General features: G+C 39.1%; 2 protein-coding genes across 3 annotated transcripts; one reads left to right on the forward strand and one right to left on the reverse strand.

Annotated features, from left to right (window-relative positions):
• Positions 1-771: 771 nt before the first annotated feature.
• On the reverse strand, positions 772-22,339 carry LOC106067004 (uncharacterized). 2 transcript variants are annotated; one of them, XM_056012509.1, is made up of 5 exons: positions 22,117-22,339; positions 10,787-11,093; positions 10,234-10,356; positions 9,334-9,449; positions 772-8,396 (listed from the first exon to the last, which is right to left on the reverse strand). In XM_056012509.1, exons 2-5 carry the CDS (start codon positions 11,085-11,087, stop codon positions 8,097-8,099), a joined length of 840 nt encoding a protein of 279 aa, XP_055868484.1. In that variant the 5' UTR covers positions 11,088-11,093; positions 22,117-22,339; the 3' UTR covers positions 772-8,096. The 2 variants fall into 2 exon arrangements, with proteins under 2 accessions (XP_055868484.1, XP_013081555.2); XM_013226101.2 differs by lacking the exon at positions 22,117-22,339 and adding an exon at positions 14,140-14,296.
• LOC106067005 (heat shock protein 70 B2-like) lies at positions 17,519-21,024 on the forward strand. Its single transcript, XM_056012508.1, has 2 exons — positions 17,519-17,796; positions 18,698-21,024. The coding sequence occupies exon 2, from the start codon at positions 18,698-18,700 to the stop codon at positions 20,612-20,614; it is 1,917 nt and encodes a 638-aa protein (XP_055868483.1). The 5' UTR covers positions 17,519-17,796; the 3' UTR covers positions 20,615-21,024.
• Positions 22,340-22,582: the final 243 nt, after the last annotated feature.

Here is a 22,582-nt window from a genome sequence, read left to right on the forward strand (position 1 = left end):
CATGAGGAAGTGTGCGAGATGAACCTTAGTCGTTCTACGACTGAAGGAGGACAACTATAATAATAAACGCACTTTATAAACATAAAATAAAATGTAATTTATATATATATTTACTGCAGTCACTGAGGCCCGAACCATTCAATGCTTCAACTTATCTCCTCAACCCCCAATCTACATTGTTACCTTACTAGAACCATCTAACTATTTGTAGCACGTATAGAAACTTTCCGATGTCGTCTTTGTTTTAAAATAACTTGTAAACAATTGGTCAAACTGCGGTCTTGCTGTGCAATCACTTTATGTTCTTGAAATACACCAGCGACAAACTATTAGTTTATTTTTTTAAACCATGACCTTGACCCGTACATTACGTGACACTATGACCTTTTTTAAAAGACTGATGAAAATATTTATTTTTTTATCGCTAGAGTAGCAATACATTTTATAGAATCGTCCTTCTATTCAATATATATATATATATATATATATATATATGCTTTAATATTAACATATATGTTTGTGTCTCTCCTGCTCTCTTTTGATGATGAGGCACTAGTAGGTGTGTGCATTGAGCACATTACGTCTGCCCGACCTTGCACCTGCTCCCACAAGGAGACCAGACCAAAACTACAAAGCATGGATTAGTTTTCACTTTTCACTGCCATTTCACCAAAACAATGACAACATGGTACTTCATAGTGAGTCCATATTTCATTTCAAACATTTATGTCTACACACTAATTCTAAACACAGCTAAACAAAACACAAATATTAAAAGACCAATTCAGTTTTATTGCATTTGTACAAAAACATTATATTTATACATGAATAGCTCGATGTGTGTTGAATAAAAAGTCAAGTAGCTAGAATACATAAAACACTAGATCATAGCTTACAAATAGAAAAAACGAAACCTTATAAAATACTGTTACGAATGAACAGTGACAGGTAGAGGTCACTATGTGTGACCCCGGCGAGATGACACAGCACCGAGTGTTATCTGGAATCTATGCATGTAAACAAAGACAGAATGGGACGTGCCTCACGTGTTGTTCCAGAGGACGAACAGATTTACGAAGGGGGGGCATTGTGACAAATGAACAGTGACAGTTAGAGGTCACTACGTGTGACCTCGGCGAGATGACACTGCAGCAGGCATCCTCTGGTATCGACATGTATAAACAACAACAGGATGTGATGTTTCCTCCCATGTTGTTCCAGAGGGTACTAGCAGTGTTTTTGCAACAATAGACAAGCGATTAGGGACTCTTTATAAACCAGAGATGTTCATGTGAAAGGAGTCAGTACAGTCGTCGATACTGTTCTCTACTGTGCGAGACAGTAGAAGAGAGTGGACTTGAGCCGTTACAGTCGATACAGTCGATGTAAGACGTATACGCTACATGTTACAGTGACAAATTGTTATAGTTATAATTCAATAAAGTTATTTAAAGCTGAAAGTTGAGTCGTCAAGTTCTTTGCAGTGTTTCTTTTATTTGTGTGCCTAGTACATTTAGCCAGAAAATCAGAAATACGTAACAATTGGTGTCAGAAGTGGGATGTTTTCTGGCTGAAATGTCTTCGAGGAAACTACTTAACCAGCTGTTGGTCAAAGAATTAAGGCAAGAACTTCGTGAGAGAGGTCTGCAGCTCAATGGTAACAAAGAAACACTAACAGAACGCCTAAGACAGGCCCTTATTGAGGAAGATCAAGATCCAGATGAATACATATTTGAATTAAACCCAGATATGACAGAGATCCTGAGTAACATGCAGGGCCAGATGGACTTAATGAAGGAGAGCCTCAAGAAAATAAACGCCATGAATGAAAAAGTAAATGAACAGATGAGCTCTATGAACGAGAAGATTGACCAGAGAGTCAACACTGTGGAAAAAGAAATGGAAGAGATAAGGACTCATGTCCAAGAACAACTGAGTAAGGAACAGGGTACTAGAACAAAAACATTAGTGCCCGAAATCTCTGGGAAGATAAAGCCGCCTGTGTTTGATGGATCCATCTCATGGACTGTTTACAAAAGACAGTTTGAGGCAGCGGCCAAGGTTAATAACTGGAACACTGAAGAAGTGAAAGCGACTGCTCTGGTGTTAGCTTTAAGAGGGAAGGCAGCAGAACTGCTTCAGTCAATAACAAATCAACAAGATTACGCTGCCATTGTTAAGGCTATGGAGCTCCGTTACGGAGACGAACATTTACAAGAAGTTTATAGAGTTCAGTTGAAAACCCGACAACAACGCTCCGGTGAAACCTTGCAAGAGCTAGAGGCGGACATAGAACGTCTTGCTCATTTGGCATATCCAACAGCAGCACAAGACTTTCTGGACGTCATTATCACTGATGCATTCATTGATGCTATTCGAGATCCAGAACTGAAGAAGGCAATAAGAATCAGTGGTAAGCGCAAATCCAGCGAAGCTCTGGTCTACGCCCTCTCCTATGAAGCCGCCAAAGACGCCTCTAAGAATATCCATCATGGGCGTATGCTGGAAGTCCAAGAAGAAGATCTTACACAACTTCTCAGAAGGGTAACTGAAGTGCTAGAAGAACGCAGACCAAATAAGAAGCAAGAAGGACAGAATAGAACCAGTGTACGTTGTTGGAATTGTGGAGAACCTGGCCATCTACAAAGGAACTGCACGAGAAGATTTCCCCGACAAACAGAGTATCAGCACAGACCGGAGACAGATGCAAGGTCAGGTGCTCATGTCTACCAGGGAAACTAACTTTCGCCGGTTTTATGGGGCAAAAATCGGCGATCAAGAACATGACAGCCCCTGCAACTATAATTCCAGTCGCTGTGTTAGGGAAGAATAAAAGTCTGTACATCAATGGTAGAATTGGATCTCGAAATTACCGTTTTCTTCTAGATACTGGTGCCTCACGTTCAGTCATTCGTCCAGACATTGTCAAAAAGAACGAAATCAAGAGAGTGAACTCTTACTCCTTGAAGACGGCCAGTGGAGAGATGATGCCTATACATGGACTGACAAATATAAACTTTGAGCTCGGGCATCAGTCATTTATACATGAATTTCTGATCGCTAACATTACAGATGACTGTATTATTGGGCTCGATTTTATGCAGAAATGTGAATTCTCTCTGAACATCGGAGGTGGTACTTTGAAATGTGGTGATGTTGAGATTCCCTTGCTCGGGGATGAAGATGAAGAGAATGGTCAAATAAAAAGAATCCTTTTAACAGAAGATACAAGTTTGCCAGCTCAGTCTGAAGCTATTATCTGGGGAAAGTTAGAGCATGGTCAAACTGCAACGATGACGGCGATAGTGGAAGGCATTGAAAATGACAACAGCGGAATGGCAGTAGGAAAAACATTGGTCCTTGTCGGAAAAGATCAAAAGGTGCCTGTCAGAATCATGAACCTCGGCCTACAGGAGAGACATCTAGAGAAAGACAGACCCATCGCAATATGTAATACTCTTGACCTGATCAGAAACTGTAATAATGATATCACGATCGTTAATTCCACCAAACCTTTCAATCCATAAATTACCAAGCTCCTGACAGAAATGAAAGTGAATTTATCAGATGAGCAGTACAGCAAAGCGGAACAGTTGATCATTGAGTTTGAAGATATTCTGCCATCTGATGAAACAGACTGCGGACGGACAAACATGGTACAACATCGAATAGACACTGGAAACACCAGACCGATTCGACAGCCACCACGTCGCTTGCCGCTAGCAAAGCAACAAGAAGCTATGGACATGATAGAGGGCATGACGCAGCAAGGAATCATTGAGCCCTCAAATAGTCCTTGGTGTTCGCCTATTGTCTTAGTAAAGAAGAAGGATGGATCTATGCGATTTTGTGTAGATTACAGAGCTCTGAATGAAGTCACACATAAAGATAGTTATCCACTTCCTAGAATCGACGATACTTTGGACACGCTTGCAGGGTCCCAGGTATTTTCTACTCTCGACCTAAAGAGTGGGTATTGGCAAGTTGAAATGCATCCCAATGATAGAGAGAAAACCGCCTTCTCTGCTGGCAATGGCCTCTGGCAATTTACTGTGATGCCATTCGGTCTCTGCAACGCACCAGCCACCTTTGAACGATTGATGGAGAGGGTTTTACGAGGACTTCATTGGACTACATGCCTTGTTTACCTTGATGACATTATTGTCATTGGCAAAACGTTTGAAGATCACCTTGCAAATCTGAAGGAAGTATTTCAACGGATAAGAAGTGCGGGAATGAGACTCAGCCCAAAGAAGTGTTCCTTATTCAGGAAAAACGTTAAGTACCTTGGTCACATTGTGTCAAATGACGGAGTCAGCACTGACCCTGACAAAGTTGAGGCAGTGAAACGATGGCCTACGCCAAGTAATATCCATGAGCTGAGAAGTTTCTTGGGACTCTGTACATACTACCGACGTTTTGTGCCAAATTTCTCAAACATCTGTAAGGTCCTTCATCAACTGACAGAGCAAAAGAGGCCATTTATTTGGACATCTGAATGTCAAGAAGCTTTCGAGAGGCTGAAAAACACACTATCCTCATCACCAGTATTGGCCTACCCCATTCCAGGGAAGACATTCATACTCGACACAGATGCAAGCAACACTGGAATAGGCGCAGTCTTGTCCCAAAAGGTGGATGAAACTGAACGAGTCATCGCATACTTCAGTCGAAGCCTATCGAGAGCTGAAAGGAACTACTGTGTGACGAGACGTGAATTGCTGGCTGCTGTGGATGCAATAAAACATTTCCACAAGTACCTATACGGGCAGAAATTTATCTTAAGGTCAGATCACGCAGCTCTGCAATGGTTGCTTTCATTTAAGAGCCCTGAAGGTCAGGTGGCAAGGTGGATCGAACGTCTTCAAACCTATGAATTTGAAACTAAGCACCGAAAAGGGCAAGTTCACCAGAATGCTGATGCACTGTCTCGACGACCCTGCAAAGCAGAATGTAAGCACTGCAAGAAGGCTGAGGAAAAGGAGGTAGCTGTCAATTGTCTTCGGCTCGGAGTAGATGTTTCCGGACCCTGGTGTGATAAAAGGATTCGAGAGGACCAAATGCAAGATGAAGATCTGGCTCCCATTCTTCTATGGAAAGAAGATGGACAACGGCCAGATTGGAAAGACATCTCTGAGAAGGGGGTAGCCACCAAGGCGTACTGGGCTCAGTGGGACTCGCTGACGTTGGTCAATGGTGTCATCAAAAGAGTTTGGGAATCTGCTGATGGAACATCCAATCGCCTTCAGCTGATGTTACCGAAGGTGAGAGTTGCTGAAGTACTGAAAGAGATGCATAATGGCGCTAGCGGATCTCATCTTGGTGTCAATAAGACTCTGGAAAAAGTTCGTCAGCGGTTCTACTGGTTCAGATATAGAGAGGATGTAGAGGAATGGTGTCGAAGGTGCGACATATGTGCGGCAGCAAAAGGCCCTCGACGCAAAACTAGGGGTCTTTTGCAACAGTATAATGTTGGTGTTCCATTCGAAAGGATCGCAATAGATGTAGCAGGCCCATTTCCTGAAACCGAGAAAGGAAACAAATACATCTTGGTAGTCATGGACTATTTCAGCAAATGGCCAGAAGCTTATGCCATACCAAATCAAGAAGCTATCACAGTGGCCGAAACACTCGTGGATAACTGGATCAGTCGCTTTGGTGTACCTAATGAGTTGCACTCTGACCAGGGCAGGAACTTCGAGTCCAAAGTTTTCCAGGAGATGTGCAAGACACTTGGCATCGAAAAGACTCACACGACAGCTCTCCATCCGCAATCTGATGGAATGGTGGAGCGATTCAACAGAACCCTAGAACAACATCTGTCTAAGGTTACTGATGACCGACAAGACCACTGGGACACCCATATCCCCATGTTCCTCATGTCATACAGAGGATCCGTTCATAGCACCACAGGATATACCCCAGCGAAGATGTTATTTGGTCGTGAGCTTCGTCTACCATGTGACCTGTTATTTGGGATTCCGAGAGATACGCCAGTGTCTTCAACTGAATATGTCACCAATCTCCGAAGACGATTGGAGAATGCTCATGTATTGGCCCGCAGAAACATCAAGACCAACAGTGACCTGATGAAAACGAGGTATGACAAACGGGCCAATACGTCGGGGTTCCATGAGAATGATCTAGTGTGGCTCTATAACCCACAGAGACGAAAAGGCAGATCCCCGAAACTCCAAAGAGACTGGGAAGGTCCATACCGTGTCGTAAAAAGAATAAACGACGTGGTCTACCGGATACAGAAAAGTCCACGGTCCAAGCTGAAGGTTGTCCACGTTGACCGACTCCATCAGTACCGTGGTGAAATAGAATCTGTTCGGGACGAACAGATCTAAGAAGGGGGCAGTGTTACGAATGAACAGTGACAGGTAGAGGTCACTATGTGTGACCCCGGCGAGATGACACAGCACCGAGTGTTATCTGGAATCTATGCATGTAAACAAAGACAGGATGGGACGTGCCTCACGTGTTGTTCCAGAGGACGAACAGATTTACGAAGGGGGGGGCATTGTGACAAATGAACAGTGACAGTTAGAGGTCACTACGTGTGACCTCGGCGAGATGACACTGCAGCAGGCATCCTCTGGTATCGACATGTATAAACAACAACAGGATGTGATGTTTCCTCCCATGTTGTTCCAGAGGGTACTAGCAGTGTTTTTGCAACAATAGACAAGCGATTAGGGACTCTTTATAAACCAGAGATGTTCATGTGAAAGGAGTCAGTACAGTCGTCGATACTGTTCTCTACTGTGCGAGACAGTAGAAGAGAGTGGACTTGAGCCGTTACAGTCGATACAGTCGATGTAAGACGTATACGCTACATGTTACAGTGACAAATTGTTATAGTTATAATTCAATAAAGTTATTTAAAGCTGAAAGTTGAGTCGTCAAGTTCTTTGCAGTGTTTCTTTTATTTGTGTGCCTAGTACATTTAGCCAGAAAATCAGAAATACGTAACAATACTTAGAAATACACAAGGATAGAGGCACACTAGAACAAATTCGTACAAGTACTTCTTCTTTCCTAGTGCCTATAGAGAATAGAATGGGTTGCCTGAATCAGCCAGGAAAACCAACGACTTAGCAGAGTTTAAATCACTTTAATATACATGACTAGATTGACACATGGAATGCGTAGGACATAGTTATCTTCTTTAAGTAACGTCTGTAATATATAAGATTTGATTTATACATCTCTCTTCCTTTTTTTAATATCTTTTTTCTCTTTGTGTTCTCTCTCTCTCTCTCTCTCTCTCTCTCTCTATCTCTCTCTCTCTCTCTCTCATTCACAAACAAAATGTAACATTAGTACCCGTACATACAGCAATAACATAAGCATTTCTTTACAGAATTTTTAAATATAATTCTTATCATCATTCGGCATTTGATATAAGATTTATTTTTCAGTATTTGGTTCTCAGTTTAATCAGAAACCTGTTTTTTTTTCTTTTGTTCTTATTTTAAATCAATTTTTTTTAATTTTGAAAGATTTTGAGACGTTTTACTATATCCTGTTGCGTGAAATCAAAGTTTTGAAACACAAAAAGTATGTGACCATCGAACCACTTTCGTTAGAGTCATTCCCTAACAGATTTAAATACTAACTAACTTTTGTCTTACTTATCAGACAAGCTTCTAGAGTGCTCATATAATCAACAATATAGAAACAAAAGTTCATCTCTAAAGTGATTTGATGGTAAATATGAGATTACAAAAACGCTTTGTAGGACACATAAGCTTGAAATTGTAAGTCAATAAATGTATTTCTGAGTTAAATGCTGTACACACGTCAACATTTCATGTTTTTGTCTAAGCTTCTTATCGTGTTATTTAGTTCTTGTATGAGCTGACCTATTTTCATGACCTATTTTGTTGACCTACTTGAACTACTTCGTTGAACTTCTTTGCTGATCTACTTTGTTGACATACTTTATTGACCTACTCTGTCGACCTACTTTGTTATGCAAGAATAACAAATTCAACACCGAGATTGAAAGGAAGTTACGTAACTGTCTTACAGTTCAATATTTTGTACTGCTGCTGTGATGTCGACTCATGGATATGAGACTCCGTCTTTTACGTCATCTGTCTTCTACTTAGCCTGTAATTTACCCGATTGAGAACCTCGCAATCCTTTGAGGTGATTGATTTACAAATTTTAGCTGTTTCAGGAACGACATGCATCTGTTGCTCGTAGTCAGCCACGTCGATTGAGGCCCCGTTGACGCGATAGTTCCAAAAGATGCCTGTTAACAAGATAAATGTTCCCGGTGGCAATTGAGTCTCCAAATCACTCAACCAGGACCCTTGGCCGAAAAAAAGCATCGCAAACACGTTTGGGTGAATGTGTATTGCCGCCTGCAAGCCGTCATTGTCCTGTAATTTAAAATAAAAATATTTATATTTTTCTATTTAAATGACAGCTACTCAATAAGTAACAAGAAAAAAAAATCCTTTAAAAAAAAAAAAAAAGCCCTTCCAAAGGGGAAGGAGTCCTCCCTTAAAACTATATCACTTAATAATGTACGGCGTTGTTTTCCGTTATTCGATATCAAATACATTATTAATTACCAACAATTAATAGACAAGTTATATATGTTTATTATTGAGTCATGTTTTGTTAGATACAATAAATAATTGTTTTAAGTATCAACTTGATGGGAGAATGGGTGTGAGAGAGATAGTGTTAACAATTATTTAAAGGAACTAAACCCAACAAATTTAGCAATAGCATACCCTTAGTGGTATCAAATTGTGCGAAGTATCAACTTGATCCGAGAATGGTTGTGGGAGAAATAACGTGTACACAATTTTTACCAGACAGATAGAGTGAGTTGATATAAGCTTTGTAAAAACAGAGCCTGCTCAGAGCTGTTATTAAACATGAATTTGAATTTAAAATATCTCCCCTCCATGTAAACTTATTGTAAATGTCCAAATAGCTACCAGATGACGTCTTACTAACGCAATAGGCAACGAGTCAACAGGCGCAGATTGAGGTGGTTTTGAATTTAAGCCAACACAGAAATTCCTTAATTGATTGGTTGTTATTACTATGACAAGGTTTATTTTCTGACGTTGGCTACCCACCTGGTGGCTACTTTTCCTCAGTCTTTAAGGAGGTGAGTAAATAATAAATATAGTAAAACAAAATAAAACAAAAATTAAATAAATAAATTAAAACAAATATTATTTTATGCCCCTACCTATATATTTTAACTTTTGTAATAATATTATAATACCCTTTCTATAATCTCTATGTTACAGCTGTTCACTTTTTCTTCAGTTTTCATCCTAGCTGAGATGGACTTACCTGTACCTTGAGCTGGACAATATTTGTAGCTAGTAGATCTGGTGGTTCCAGGGGGACAATATTAAATTCTAACACTTGAACCAGCACTACACTCCTGGAGTGACCCATTAGATGAACTGTTTTACATAGAAAAGAAATCGAACATTAATAACAAACATTATTTCAATATATTGATAATTTTATACAATTATTTTAAATTTTTATTCTCTTTGCGTGTATGAACCCAATCATCCTAATTTATATATTACACAAGTTCCTAATGGACCTTACTCGCCAATCGTAAACAAACACTATTTAGAGACGTGATTCTTTATCTCTATACGAATTACGTAATACACTAAACGCGTAAGGCGTTTTTTCGTTGTTTTATCAATATTATCACGTGGCTAAATGTTGTTTGTTGACGATTGGTGAATGAGGTCCAATTACTTCCTAAAAGTATCCAGGAGTAAATAGTGTCGTGCATGTTAATTAGAGACTCACTTGCTCACTCATTAAAACCTTATTCTTCTATATAATTTTTCCCTATTAAAAAAAAGATATTTAGAAAATACTTTTATATTTAAGTAATAAAGTTTGTTCAATTCGGCTGTGTGAAATTTCGTTTTGCTACAGAACTCTACTTAGTCTTGCAAAGCTATGAGAAAAAAAAAGGTGGGTACCCAACTACGCCTACGCCTATGATCGTTTTTTTTAAGGCATTGTAAGCAGTTTATTGAAATTGAAAGTGAGGTTCTCAATAGAAAAATCTAAGATTTATAAGGGTTAGGAAAGGGCGACTAGTAAAACAAAATAATTTCGGCTTTAAACTCTAATCTCATTGTTTCCACTTATACCTAAAAGTTCCTTATGAGTAGTTAATGTTTTCAAAACAAAGTCTTTGAAAGACCAATGACTTACAGACTTCTCGCTTTGGAACACTGTACAAGTGTGAACTAATCTCTGCAAAGCCGTTGTTGAAGTAGTGTTCTTTTAACTCCAGCGGTATACATTCCCTGGCATTGGCGAAGAGCACGTTACGAACTGTTTGGAATGATGTAAATATTTTAATTAAAAAGCATGATCATATGCTAGCATGTTAATTGAGAAAAGAATTATAACGAGAGAGAGAGAGAGAGAGAGAGAGAGAGAGAGAGAGAGAGAGAGAAGTTATTTCCCTATTTCGATATCAAACAAAATAATTAATTACCAGTAATTAATTAATTTTTCTTATAGATTCATGTTTGGTCTATGCTAATGAATAATTATGTTAAGTTTCAATTTGATCCGAGAAAAGATGTCGAATAAATATCATGAAACTTTTTTTTTGTATCAGACAGACAGACAGACAGACAGACAGAGTGAGTTGATATAAGCTTTGTTAAAAAAAAATTGTAGAAATAAAAAACAATTAAAAGTGTTTACCGACTTTTAATGAAAGGTAGAGAAAAATCAAATAGATATTTCCACTCACCACAGACAAGTCGTTGTTCATCTTTGATTCTATGATCGCCAAGACATTTGAGGCAGCACTTCGCCTCCTTGCACCGGCTGCAAGACTTCAGGAAAAAATCCTGTTTGTGACACACCACGCAGGTCCCGAAATGTCTCGCCACTTGCTGCTTGGCAAACAATGCATCATAGACAGCTACTTCCGTCGTCTGGTTGTTAGTGTTGCTACTTGTGACTTTGTTGATCTTCCCTTGAACATTCTTCTTAGAGTTGTGCACATTTTTCTTAGTGTGATTTTTCTTTCGCATTTTTGTGCCACCCATTTCGCTCTATTAAAAAAGGAATGTTTTAAAGTTTATTAATTTTGCTTAATTTAAGATCCTATTTATAACCTGATAAAAATTGTTATAACCATAGACATAAATAAATATAGACTGGCCGAAGGAAGTAACTTCATGTAACTTGAAAATATGTATATCTATTGTATTCGGATTTCCAAATTATGAAAAATTACATGATCTTCATTATTAGAGTTTAAAGAAAACTACACTGCCTCCTTATAATTAAGTACACAAAATTGCAAGTCACTGATTTTCGTTTCATAAAACTCTTTAATCGGCCAGTCTATATTTATTTATGTCTATGGTTACAACTCTGCTCCCGCGCCGACGCATATGGTGCGCACCAGTGCACTGTTCAGTACTAATGATAAAAATATTGTAGTAATAAGAAAGGAGAAATAGTGGATAGCGGCCTAAGTGAATGGAAGACAGAACTAGAGCTTGGTTCGATCCGTGTAGACTTGAAGGAGAGATCAGCTCCAGTGAGCAGGCCTGCAGGTTAGATACAGCGTAGGTTCTCTTCTGTGTTTGTGATCAAGTTGTCTGAGAAACAGTGGAAGTGTCGATCTTGCGAGTGGAAAGACATTTCTGTTCATGTAAGTAACTGTTCTGGAGACAACAAGAAGATAGAGAGCGATACAGATTGTGACCATGTCTTGGTGCGAGATTGTGAACCCTGTAGAAACGTAAAGACACTGGTGGCGCCAGTAAACCCTGAGGAACGTAAAGACACTGGTGGCGCCAGTAAACCCTTTCGAAACGTAAAGACACTGGTGGCGCCAGTAAACCATTTAGAAACGTAAAGACACTGGTGGCGCCAGTAAACCCTGAGGAACGTAAAGACACTGGTGGCGCCAGTAAACCCTGAGGAACGTAAAGACACTGGTGGCGCCAGAAAACCCTTTTGAAACGTAAAGACACTGGTGGCGCCAGTAAACCCTTTCGAAACGTAAAGACACTGGTGGCGCCAGTAAACCCTGAGGAACGTAAAGACACTGGTGGCGCCAGTAAACCCTGAGGAACGTAAAGACACTGGTGGCGCCAGAAAACCCTTTTGAAACGTAAAGACACTGGTGGCGCCAGTAAACCCTTTCGAAACGTAAAGACACTGGTGGCGCCAGTAAACCATTTAGAAACGTAAAGACACTGGTGGCGCCAGTAAACCCTGAGGAACGTAAAGACACTGGTGGCGCCAGTAAACCCTGAGGAACGTAAAGACACTGGTGGCGCCAGAAAACCCTTTCGAAACGTAAAGACACTGGTGGCGCCAGTAAACCCTTTCGAAACGTAAAGACACTGGTGGCGCCAGTAAACCATTTAGAAACGTAAAGACACTGGTGGCGCCAGTAAACCCTGAGGAACGTAAAGACACTGGTGGCGCCAGTAAACCCTGAGGAACGTAAAGACACTGGTGGCGCCAGTAAACCCTGAGGAACGTAAAGACACTGGTGGCGCCAGTAAACCCTGAGGAACGTAAAGAAAGGGACGGCGCCAGTAAACCATGTAGAAACGTAAAGACGCTGGTGGCGCCAGTAAACCCTGAGGAACGTAAAGACACTGGTGGCGCCAGTAAACCCTGAGGAACTTAAAGAAAGGGACGGCGCCAGTAAATTATGTAGGAACGTTAGAGCAGTATCGGCGCCAGTGAACCATGTAGGAACGTAAAGTCAGTGTCGGCGCCAGTGAACCATGTAGGAACGTAAAGTCAGTGTCGGTGCCAGCGAACCATGTAGGAACGTAAAGTCAGTGTCGGCGCCAGTGAACCATGTAGGCCAGATCTAGAAAACACGATAACCAGGACGAACCTTGACCTTGCCCCATCGTTAATGTACCTACTTTAGATTCGCTACAATATCAGTACAATATTATTTATAATATATTTTATGAATTTTGTAAACGAGATTTGACTATATTTTGGTGTACTTTGGTGTTAAGGAAGAATTGAGTACTAACAGTTACTATCATCTTTTATTTTGAAACATTTAAAATTATTGAGCGACATAGTTTGTTTGTTTGTTTTTACAAAGAGCGTCTGTTATTTATCAGATCGCTAAGGAAGCTATCGAAATGGATACGTTTGCGCTTCTCTAGTTTGAAGTTTATAATTGTTAGTTGGATGACTGCCTAGTCGTGGAATGTGCGTGCTGTCGCTCCGCGGTGTCAATGTCCCAGTTCATACCCTGCCCCCCATCCTCCTAAGTGAGGCTTGGACTTGGAAGAAGATTATCTTCCACTGTGGAGGAACATCCGGAATATGTAAAACCACAATCAGTAGAGAAAGAACAGAACAAACTATTATAACATGAAAAAAAAAAAAAAAAAAAAAAGAAAAGACACTGCATTTCCATCATTTACTTTCTGACTTGAAGTGCATGACTGCACGGTCGTGTGTTATGCGCTCCTGATTGTTGCCACGATGGTCCCGAGTTTGAATCCTCTCAGCTCCCCTACCCTGCCTCCCTTCAAGAGGCTGGGATAAGACGTCCAGTACGTCTAACACAAAAACATTCTGAAAGTTTAGTGCATTTTTCTCTTACAGATTAATGTCTAAATGATATAAACACCTGCCTTTATACAGCTAAGATGCGCCATGGGTTTATCTGGTTACTATTATACAATTCTAGTAAATAGAAATCCAATTTTAGTAAAATTAAACTTCCATTCGCTTGGAATTGTAAAAAAATTATTACAAAATTATCAGGCAAGATAATGGTAAACTTATAAATAAAAAAAATGTTTTACATGTTTTGGATGTTCCTCAAGGTTTTAAAGGTAAATAAATCACAGTTTTAACCCTTCCGCAGGACGACGGGAGAAGGCAGTGGGCAGGGTTCGAACCCTGGACCTTCGAAAAAATAGAACGGCATTTCAGAGCGCATAACAGGCACGAACAAGCTACCAATTCTATCATAGACAGACTCGTCTGTAAAATAAGCTGACTATTTTGGCACTGCACACGTGACTTATTTGTTTACATTTTTCCTAGCAGACTACAATCTAGATTTCCAACTCTAAAAGTAGAAGATCTACTTACCTCATTAATTTAATCCAACAAGATTGCAATGCAACTAAAGAGACACAAATGTAATGTTTGATTATGTTCAGGTACAGAAGCCACTGCTTTCATTATATGTAAATAAACCAACTCTCACTTGAACCTTTTATATTTTACAATAACGAAATCAATGATTCTAGAAATGATGTTGAAAAAGGGGGATCTCCCTAGATCTATTTATAACTCAGACGTCATTGTTTACTAGCGGGTGACAAGAGTTTCACTATGAGTAAAGCGGCTGTGCACTTTTTTTTTCTTATTAGAGAAAATATACTCGGTAAAAATTGAGTTTCTTCAAAACTATTTCAATGCAGTTATTTGTACTATAAGTATAACAAATTATAACATTATTCATATCTGTTAGGTCGCGTTCAATAATTTAAAAATAAATCTAAGAAATTTCCCGTTTATGCCGCCATGTAAACAATTTCGGGTAAATCCGATTATTGCGCGTACTCGTGTTATAAGTTTCGGTCAGTGACTGCTATTTGGTTTCGGTTTGATATAGATCTCTAGTTTTTAACAAGTTTACGAAACTAATACCACGAGGCTAGAAGAAACTATAAACATGGCACATATCCCATACAAACAAAATCTCTGGAATGTTAAATATTGTTAAATAACATGCTTTTGTAACAAAGCTAATATCAACACTCTGTTTATCTGTCTGTCTATCTGTCTGTCTGTCTATGTGGTAAAAAGTGTGTACAGGTTGTTTTTTTACCACACCCATCAAGTCGGATCAAGTTGAAACTTGACACAATTATTTATTGACATAGACAAGACATGAATTAATAAAAAAAAATAACCTATTAGATAATTAATTACTGGTAATTCATTATTTTGTTAAATAGCAACAAGGGTAACTAATACTTCAGTATTCACAGATATGGCTAAATTTGTTGGGTTAACGCTATTTCTCCCTCACGCATTCTTGGGTCAAGTTGAAACTTTAATCAATTATTTATTGTACGTAACAAAACACGAATCAATAAACAAAATACTCAATTAGTCAATTAATTATTGGTGTTTATTTTGCTTGATATCGAAACAACGATAGATATAGTTTTGGTTATATAGTTAAAGGCGGAGTTCCTCTCTGTAGATGGCCTCTGTTGTTGTTGTTTTTATTTATTGTTATTTTTCTTGTTACCTTTTCAGTAGCATTCATTTAAATATAAAGGGAAGTGTCGTTGATTGTAGAAGTAAAAATAAGGGTAAAAGTGCTGCAGTATCTGGTGTTAACAGATGTCCAGCCTTTGGCCTCTAGAGTCTTATGAGAAGTTGCAATGGAAAAGATTGTCTCTCCAGACGTAAAACTCCACAAAAGCCTGCCACATTAATATCTGTTATCGACCCCCCTCCAAAGATAGAGTGTTTACAGTATTGCAACGAATACATTCCCAGCATTCCTACGCGAGTGTTAGCTTTACGGTTCAAAGAAACTTACTAAAATTAAAACTTAAAAGAACTCTTGATACTTGTACATTAATGGAAAAAAAAAAAGATAAACGACACGCTATAAATCAATTATCAGGATTCGCTTCAGGTGTGTATAAAATTCACTTCCTTTTTGTTTGTGAAAATGGGTTAATTGAACAGATTTGAACATCACTAGCTTGATTACCAAGCGTATGTATCAGTTCACATTCAGTTTTACTTGAACTTCAACCACTGGAACCTGGCAACTAGCTTGCTTTAGTTTGTCTCAGGCTGTCGAATGTTTTCTCTCTTTTACATTTATTTATGGAGCCTAGCGACTGGTAGGAACACCGATCAATTTGTAAGAATTTTGCGGGGGGGGGGGAGGGGTTTTTAACGCCGAACATCCTACCCAGGCTACGCCCCCCTGGATATATATGCTCGATGTAACAGAGGTGTTCCCCGATAACGTTTTAAAGACCAGCTCAGGCGCCAGTTTGCTTTAAGAGACTTGGAAGAGCGCACCTGGTAGAAGGCGGCTTCCAAAGGAGACAGCTGAGGGGTTATTACAAAGTCCGCGGGGTAGTCATTTGAGACTAAAAGAAAATCTACTGCCGAGGACAGACGTAAACGGCGGAAAGAGAACCTTAACCGGCGGACAACGGGTATGTCTGCGCTGGATGTGGGAAAATATGTAGATCATAACGAGGACTTAAAGAGAGAGAGAGAGACGAGAGAGAGAAAGATGGATATATTTATATGGGAAAAGGTAGGTGCTTTAAACAAATTCCTTACTAGAACCGGAACTGTTTTATTATGGCTTTCTTCAGTCGCCAAGCGAATATGGATCATTTCATAGAAATAAGATGAATGCCTTGGCACTACTTTTTAGTGGAACAGTAGTTCGACCCTCTGAACGCAGCTGATGCCCTATCATGTATCCAAAGGAACAGCAACTACTAGCATTAATAATATTATTAATATCCACACATCTCCAAAGTGAGAACCATTGTATCTGTGTGTGTGTGTGTGTGTGTGTGTGTATTCGCCTGAATGTGTGTGTGTGAGTGTTTCGGCAAAAAAAAAATACAATATATATATATTTAAGTCTTTCAAAAAGTCAAGAGATCATAGAGCAACCTCTTTAAAAAAAATATTAGGTCTATTAGAAGGACAACACCTACTCTAGTGCATTGACAAAAAGATTAATAATAAAGTTTACCAACTATTAGATCCATACATATTAATTTTGAATTTCGCGAATTTTAGGTCGGTGTTGGGTAACTTACATGAGCTGGAGAAAGTAAAAGCAGCAGGTCGTTTCGCTGCCCACATGACACCCTCGTTAGCCGTCGTCCATAGATACAGCACTCTGCCTTATAGATTGAAAGGTCTGAAAGGGGTGCTTTTACTTTGATACACAGTAGCACTAAGGTGATTGGAGAAATAGAATCTTTGCATTTGATAGTTATTACATCTGTAATTCAGTCGTGTGAACTTAATGTTAGACGCTTAGTCCTCGACTAACAATGTTAGCCAACCACTTAGAAAACAATGCAGTGTGTAAAGATAAACAAATTGAAGTGTTTTGTTTTTCATATTAGAGTCAATATATAGTGTACCTAACACTCGAGTAGCCTACTATTTAATACAATTTTAAGCTTGCTTATTAATGATGCATCAGTGAAATCAATACTTTTATAATTAGATCTATAACCTATCACTATAAATATATTGTTTTTCCATTTTGTTTTTCTCTGCATTTTTTTATGTGTTTTGGTAACTTCCGTGAGATACTATTCCTGCAGAAAGATCAGGAACATTCCAGAGTCGAGTAATGAGTCTATTTTTAGCGCATCGCTTTGTACCGACGAAAGGTCAGCCAATGGGATTTCACAAAATAATCGACAGCTGGGGTCAACTAGAAACCTCAAGAATGTTGTTGTTTTGATCCGCAGTGTTCTCGGTGGTTCCACAAATTCGCTAGTAACTAGTATATATGGTGGATCGGTTGGAAGATGAACTCAGAAATACAGTTGAACTGTAAAGCGACAATTTGAAAGAAACATTTCACTCAGCAAGCAATTGTTGTACATACTGCTATTAGTTATTCTTCTTACTGTTATACTTCGTGCTTTGGGACATTGCATAGAGAAATATTTCCAGACTTAACGTGAACACAGAGAGGTTCTTCATCGGAAAACTAGTCGAAAGGTAAGTCTTAATGATTTCATTTTAGACTGTAAACATTTATTTTTTACAGATAATTCGCTATTAGGCCTACTTTTTTTTTTGTAAATCCTTATCTAGTGATATTTTATAACCTTGTTAAGACATAAATTCACGCTTGTTAAATAGTTCTAATCCTGTAGACCTATGCTTCGATATATGTAATGCCTATATCGAACTATGAGCCTAATTTAGCTCTTCATTTTAAACTTTAAAGTACTCTTTTTTTTTCTGTAACACAGTATGCTCATGTGTTTATTTTATAGATAAGGCATAGACTATAGTTATAGAGAAATGTTTGTAAATAATGAAATGATAAGTTCCTACTTATTAGTTTTAGTGACTACGTTTATCCCCAGTCTCCAGTATGTTTTTTTTCCCTTTCTTTTCTAATGGAAACGTGTCCCCTCTTCCTTTTTTTTATCTCCGCCTTTGCTAATTCCAAGAGACTGTTGTGTCAATTATACAGTTCTATGTATATTTTTAAAAGTTCTATAAAGACAGCTATCATCAACTAAATCTAGAAATCTATTAACCTATTCAGATCCCACAACAGTGTAGAAACAAAACTATAGCAAAAATAAATAAGTAGTAGTAACAGTTATGTGGAAAATTTAAAATTCTTCCTTTTAACATCCACTTTTTTAAACAATCTTAAGAAGTAACCACTCAGTGAGTAGCCGTTAAGGAAGAAGCCATTGTATGAATGTAACTATTGTAATTATTAAGGAAGTAGCCATAGTTAATGTAGCCATTGAGAAAGTAGTAATTGTTAATATAGACATAAAGAAAGCAGCCATTGTTGATGTCATATTTAATTTTTAGTTTTGACTTAACAAATAAATATTGCATTATATTTTCATGTTCTTTCTCTCTTGTTTTACAGATGTCTAGCAGAAAGAAAGCCCCAGCTATTGGCATTGACTTGGGAACAACCTACTCCTGCGTGGGTGTGTTTCAGCATGGCAAGGTGGAGATAATCGCCAACGACCAAGGGAACAGGACCACCCCGAGTTATGTGGCCTTCACAGACACGGAACGGCTGGTGGGTGATGCAGCTAAGAACCAGGCAGCTCTAAACCCAAGCAACACGATCTTCGACGCCAAGAGACTTATCGGTAGGAAGTTCAATGATAAGACTGTTCAGAGTGACATGAAGCATTGGCCCTTCAAAGTCGTTGAGGTCGATGGTAGGCCGAAAATTCAGGCAGAGTTCAAAGGTGAAACAAAGCTCTTTGCCCCTGAAGAGATAAGTTCAATGGTTCTGACGAAGATGAAAGAGACGGCGGAGGCTTTCCTAGGTCAGAAAGTCACAGATGCTGTGATCACAGTACCAGCGTATTTCAACGACTCCCAGAGGCAAGCAACGAAAGATGCTGGTGCTATTGCTGGGATCAATGTCCTCCGCATCATCAATGAACCCACAGCAGCAGCTTTGGCTTATGGACTTGATAAAGGGCACAAGGGAGAGAAGAACGTACTGATTTTTGACCTAGGTGGTGGTACTTTTGACGTCAGCATATTGACCATCGATGAAGGGTCGATGTTTGAAGTGAAAGCAACCGCTGGAGACACGCATCTTGGTGGGGAGGATTTCGACAACAGAATGGTGGCTCACTTTGTGCAAGAATTCAAACGCAAGCACAACAAAGACATGAGTAACAACGCAAGGGCCATCAGACGTCTGCGCACCGCTTGCGAACGAGCAAAGAGAACCCTATCCAGCAGCTCTGAAGCTTCTATTGAGATAGACTCTCTATTCGATGGTGTTGACTTTTACACAAAGATCACAAGAGCCAGATTTGAAGAGCTGTGTGGCGACCTCTTCCGTTCAACTCTGGTGCCTGTAGAGTCAGCTCTGAGAGATGCTAAGTTGGATAAGGGCAAAATCGATGAGGTTGTTCTCGTTGGCGGTTCAACCCGAATCCCTAAAGTTCAGAAGCTGCTGACAGACTTCTTCAATGGAAAAGAGCTGAACAAATCCATCAACCCAGATGAAGCTGTAGCTTATGGAGCTGCGGTTCAAGCTGCCGTGCTGACTGGCGACACTAGCGACACCATTAAAGACGTTTTGTTGGTAGATGTTGCTCCTCTTTCACTGGGCATAGAGACAGCTGGAGGCGTCATGACGCCTCTGGTCAAGAGAGGCACAACCATCCCCACCAAAACCTCCCAGATCTTCACCACGTATTCAGACAATCAGCCAGGCGTAGACATTCAGGTGTACGAAGGTGAGCGTGCTATGACCAAAGACAACAATCTTCTCGGTAAATTCCACTTAACTGGCATCCCTCCAGCGCCCAGAGGCGTGCCGCAAATAGAGGTCACATTCGACATCGACGCCAACGGCATCCTAAATGTTAGCGCCCAAGACAAGAGCACTGGCAAATCCAACAACATCACCATCAAGAATGACAAAGGGCGTCTGAGTCAAGCTGAAATTGACAGGATGCTAGCAGACGCTGAGAAATACAAGGACGAAGATAAGAAACTGCAGGAGAGGGTCACGGCCAGAAATCAGCTGGAGAGCTACGTCTTCGGTGTCAAACAGGCGGTGGAAGCCGCAGGAGACAAACTCTCCTCCAGTGATAAGGACACTGTAATGACCGCCTGTGAAACGGCTCTCAAATGGCTGGAGAACAACTCCCTGGCTGAGAAGGAAGAGTTTGAAGACAAGTTGAAAGAGCTACAAAAGATCAGCTCCTCCGTCATGGCGAAACTGCATTCTCAAGGAGCACCCTCGTCTTCGTCTGGTCAGTCCGATGGTCATCACAGTGGACCAACGGTTGAAGAGGTGGACTAATAGCCTAATCTCACATCATACATGCTAGGATTAGTTTAGTCAGGATAGTACCAATTTATAATGTGTACAAACTGTGACATTGTAACTTATTTTGTATTTTTTATATATATTCTGTAAAACTTAGGTAATAGTCATATACTAATCGTAAATTCCATTTTTCCAAATAAATTTATCAATATCCATATGTCTTTAAAAAGTACTTGTGTCATTTTTTAAATTTGACTGTTTCTTTTCATCAGTCATTTGTTAAATATATTTTTACCTTACAGTTTTAACATACAATTAGTATTTTATTTGAGAGTACAGAGGAATTGTTTTGTGAGAAAATTAAAGATGTGTATATATGACTGTGTGTATAGAACAAAATGGTGATGTAATTGAAATGTGCAATAAAAAGATGAAACTAACAACACTGTTTCTTGGTTGTTGTTGTTGTGTTTGTGAGTGTGTGTCTTCACTTCATAAATTTACTTTGGCTCACGTATTAAATTATTTTGGTCACATTACGTCACACTCGACTCTATAGAAAAACAAAGCTTTAAAAGAAATAAAATAGAATGAACCATGACAGACCACAATTTGGTGCTTAATATTGTCCAAGGATGAGAAAGACTTTAGTACAAATATATAAGTTGGACTCAAATGGTAAAATTATAACTTTTAGCAAAACTCTGTCAGCACTTAATGTAAACAAACAAAACAGTCTTGTAAGATCTTGAAAAAAAGCACATATTAATGAGCTTAAAGCATGCAGCCTATACATAATCAACATACATTCTACATTCATTCAAATTTTGTTTACATTATCCTTATGTAATTATCAAAAAAAACATTTCGGGAAGCAGTTTTCTTATTTATTCACAGTTCTATACGAATTTCCTACTTCTATAACTGTAAGTGAAGATTTGTACTAACCGAAGATTTGGTATATAAATTATTATAAATACTAACAATGGTAATAGCACTTGGTCTCAGATTAGCTAAGAAACAGGGTTACCAGACACTTGCGCCTTCATAGGATATGAGTGAGTTTGTAATAGGAGGATTGCTTTGAAGCAAAAATGAATAAACGGGTGAAAGCCGGATATATTTTCCCAATTTAGGGTCGTTGACTTGTAAACCAAACTGATGGTGGACAACTAAACCGCTTTAGGCGCACTGTATCTGAACTAATAAAACTTTAAATAAATTAATTCTACTTGTGAAAAAAAAAATTAAATAACACTTTATTTATAATATAAACAAAATCAAGTTAAAATAACTGTAGTAGACTTTAGTAATAATATTTCTTAAGAAAATCTAACTCACTTCAATAACACAACCTTTCAGTCTCACGTTCTGGTGTCGTCTGTCCTAACCTAGACCAAGTGACGATAATGCCAACTATGTTGCATCATTCATAACCAATCGCTAACCTCTTCCCACCGTCACCATAGAAACACATAAACACACACAGTGACACGTTTCATAACACCCATACTTGCCGGACTTTAGATACGAACCTGAAAAAGGCATCCTGTATGTCTGGTGCTATTAAGAGTGTCTTGTACACTTCGACATTGGTGTCAAACTTTTAAAGCCCTTCTTATACTCTTGAGTCTGAAGAGTTGGTACTTCTTCAAAATGAATTTATCAAAACTTTTTAAATATTAAAAAAATCACTTGTATTTATTTCATTAAATTGGATTATTTATCAAAAATATTGTAAAGGGCAGATATCCATAGCATGCAAGACATAATTCTAAACGGGCTATGTCATTAAAACGTGCGACTCAGTGCAACATACCACTGCTGACATAAACATTGGCAGATCTAGACGCTGACCTAATTTCAGTTTCGATGAGACTATTTCCAGTTAGCCGTGTGGGGGGAGGGGGGGGGACACATGACGTGTCGACGACGGAAAAAAAAACAACGTCGATTTAGGAAAATGTGGCTTTGATAGCTCAACCGCAGCCAACTCAAATG

Source organism: Biomphalaria glabrata, chromosome 15, assembly GCF_947242115.1.
Source record: "Biomphalaria glabrata chromosome 15, xgBioGlab47.1, whole genome shotgun sequence".
Classification (NCBI taxonomy): Eukaryota; Metazoa; Mollusca; class Gastropoda; family Planorbidae; genus Biomphalaria; species Biomphalaria glabrata.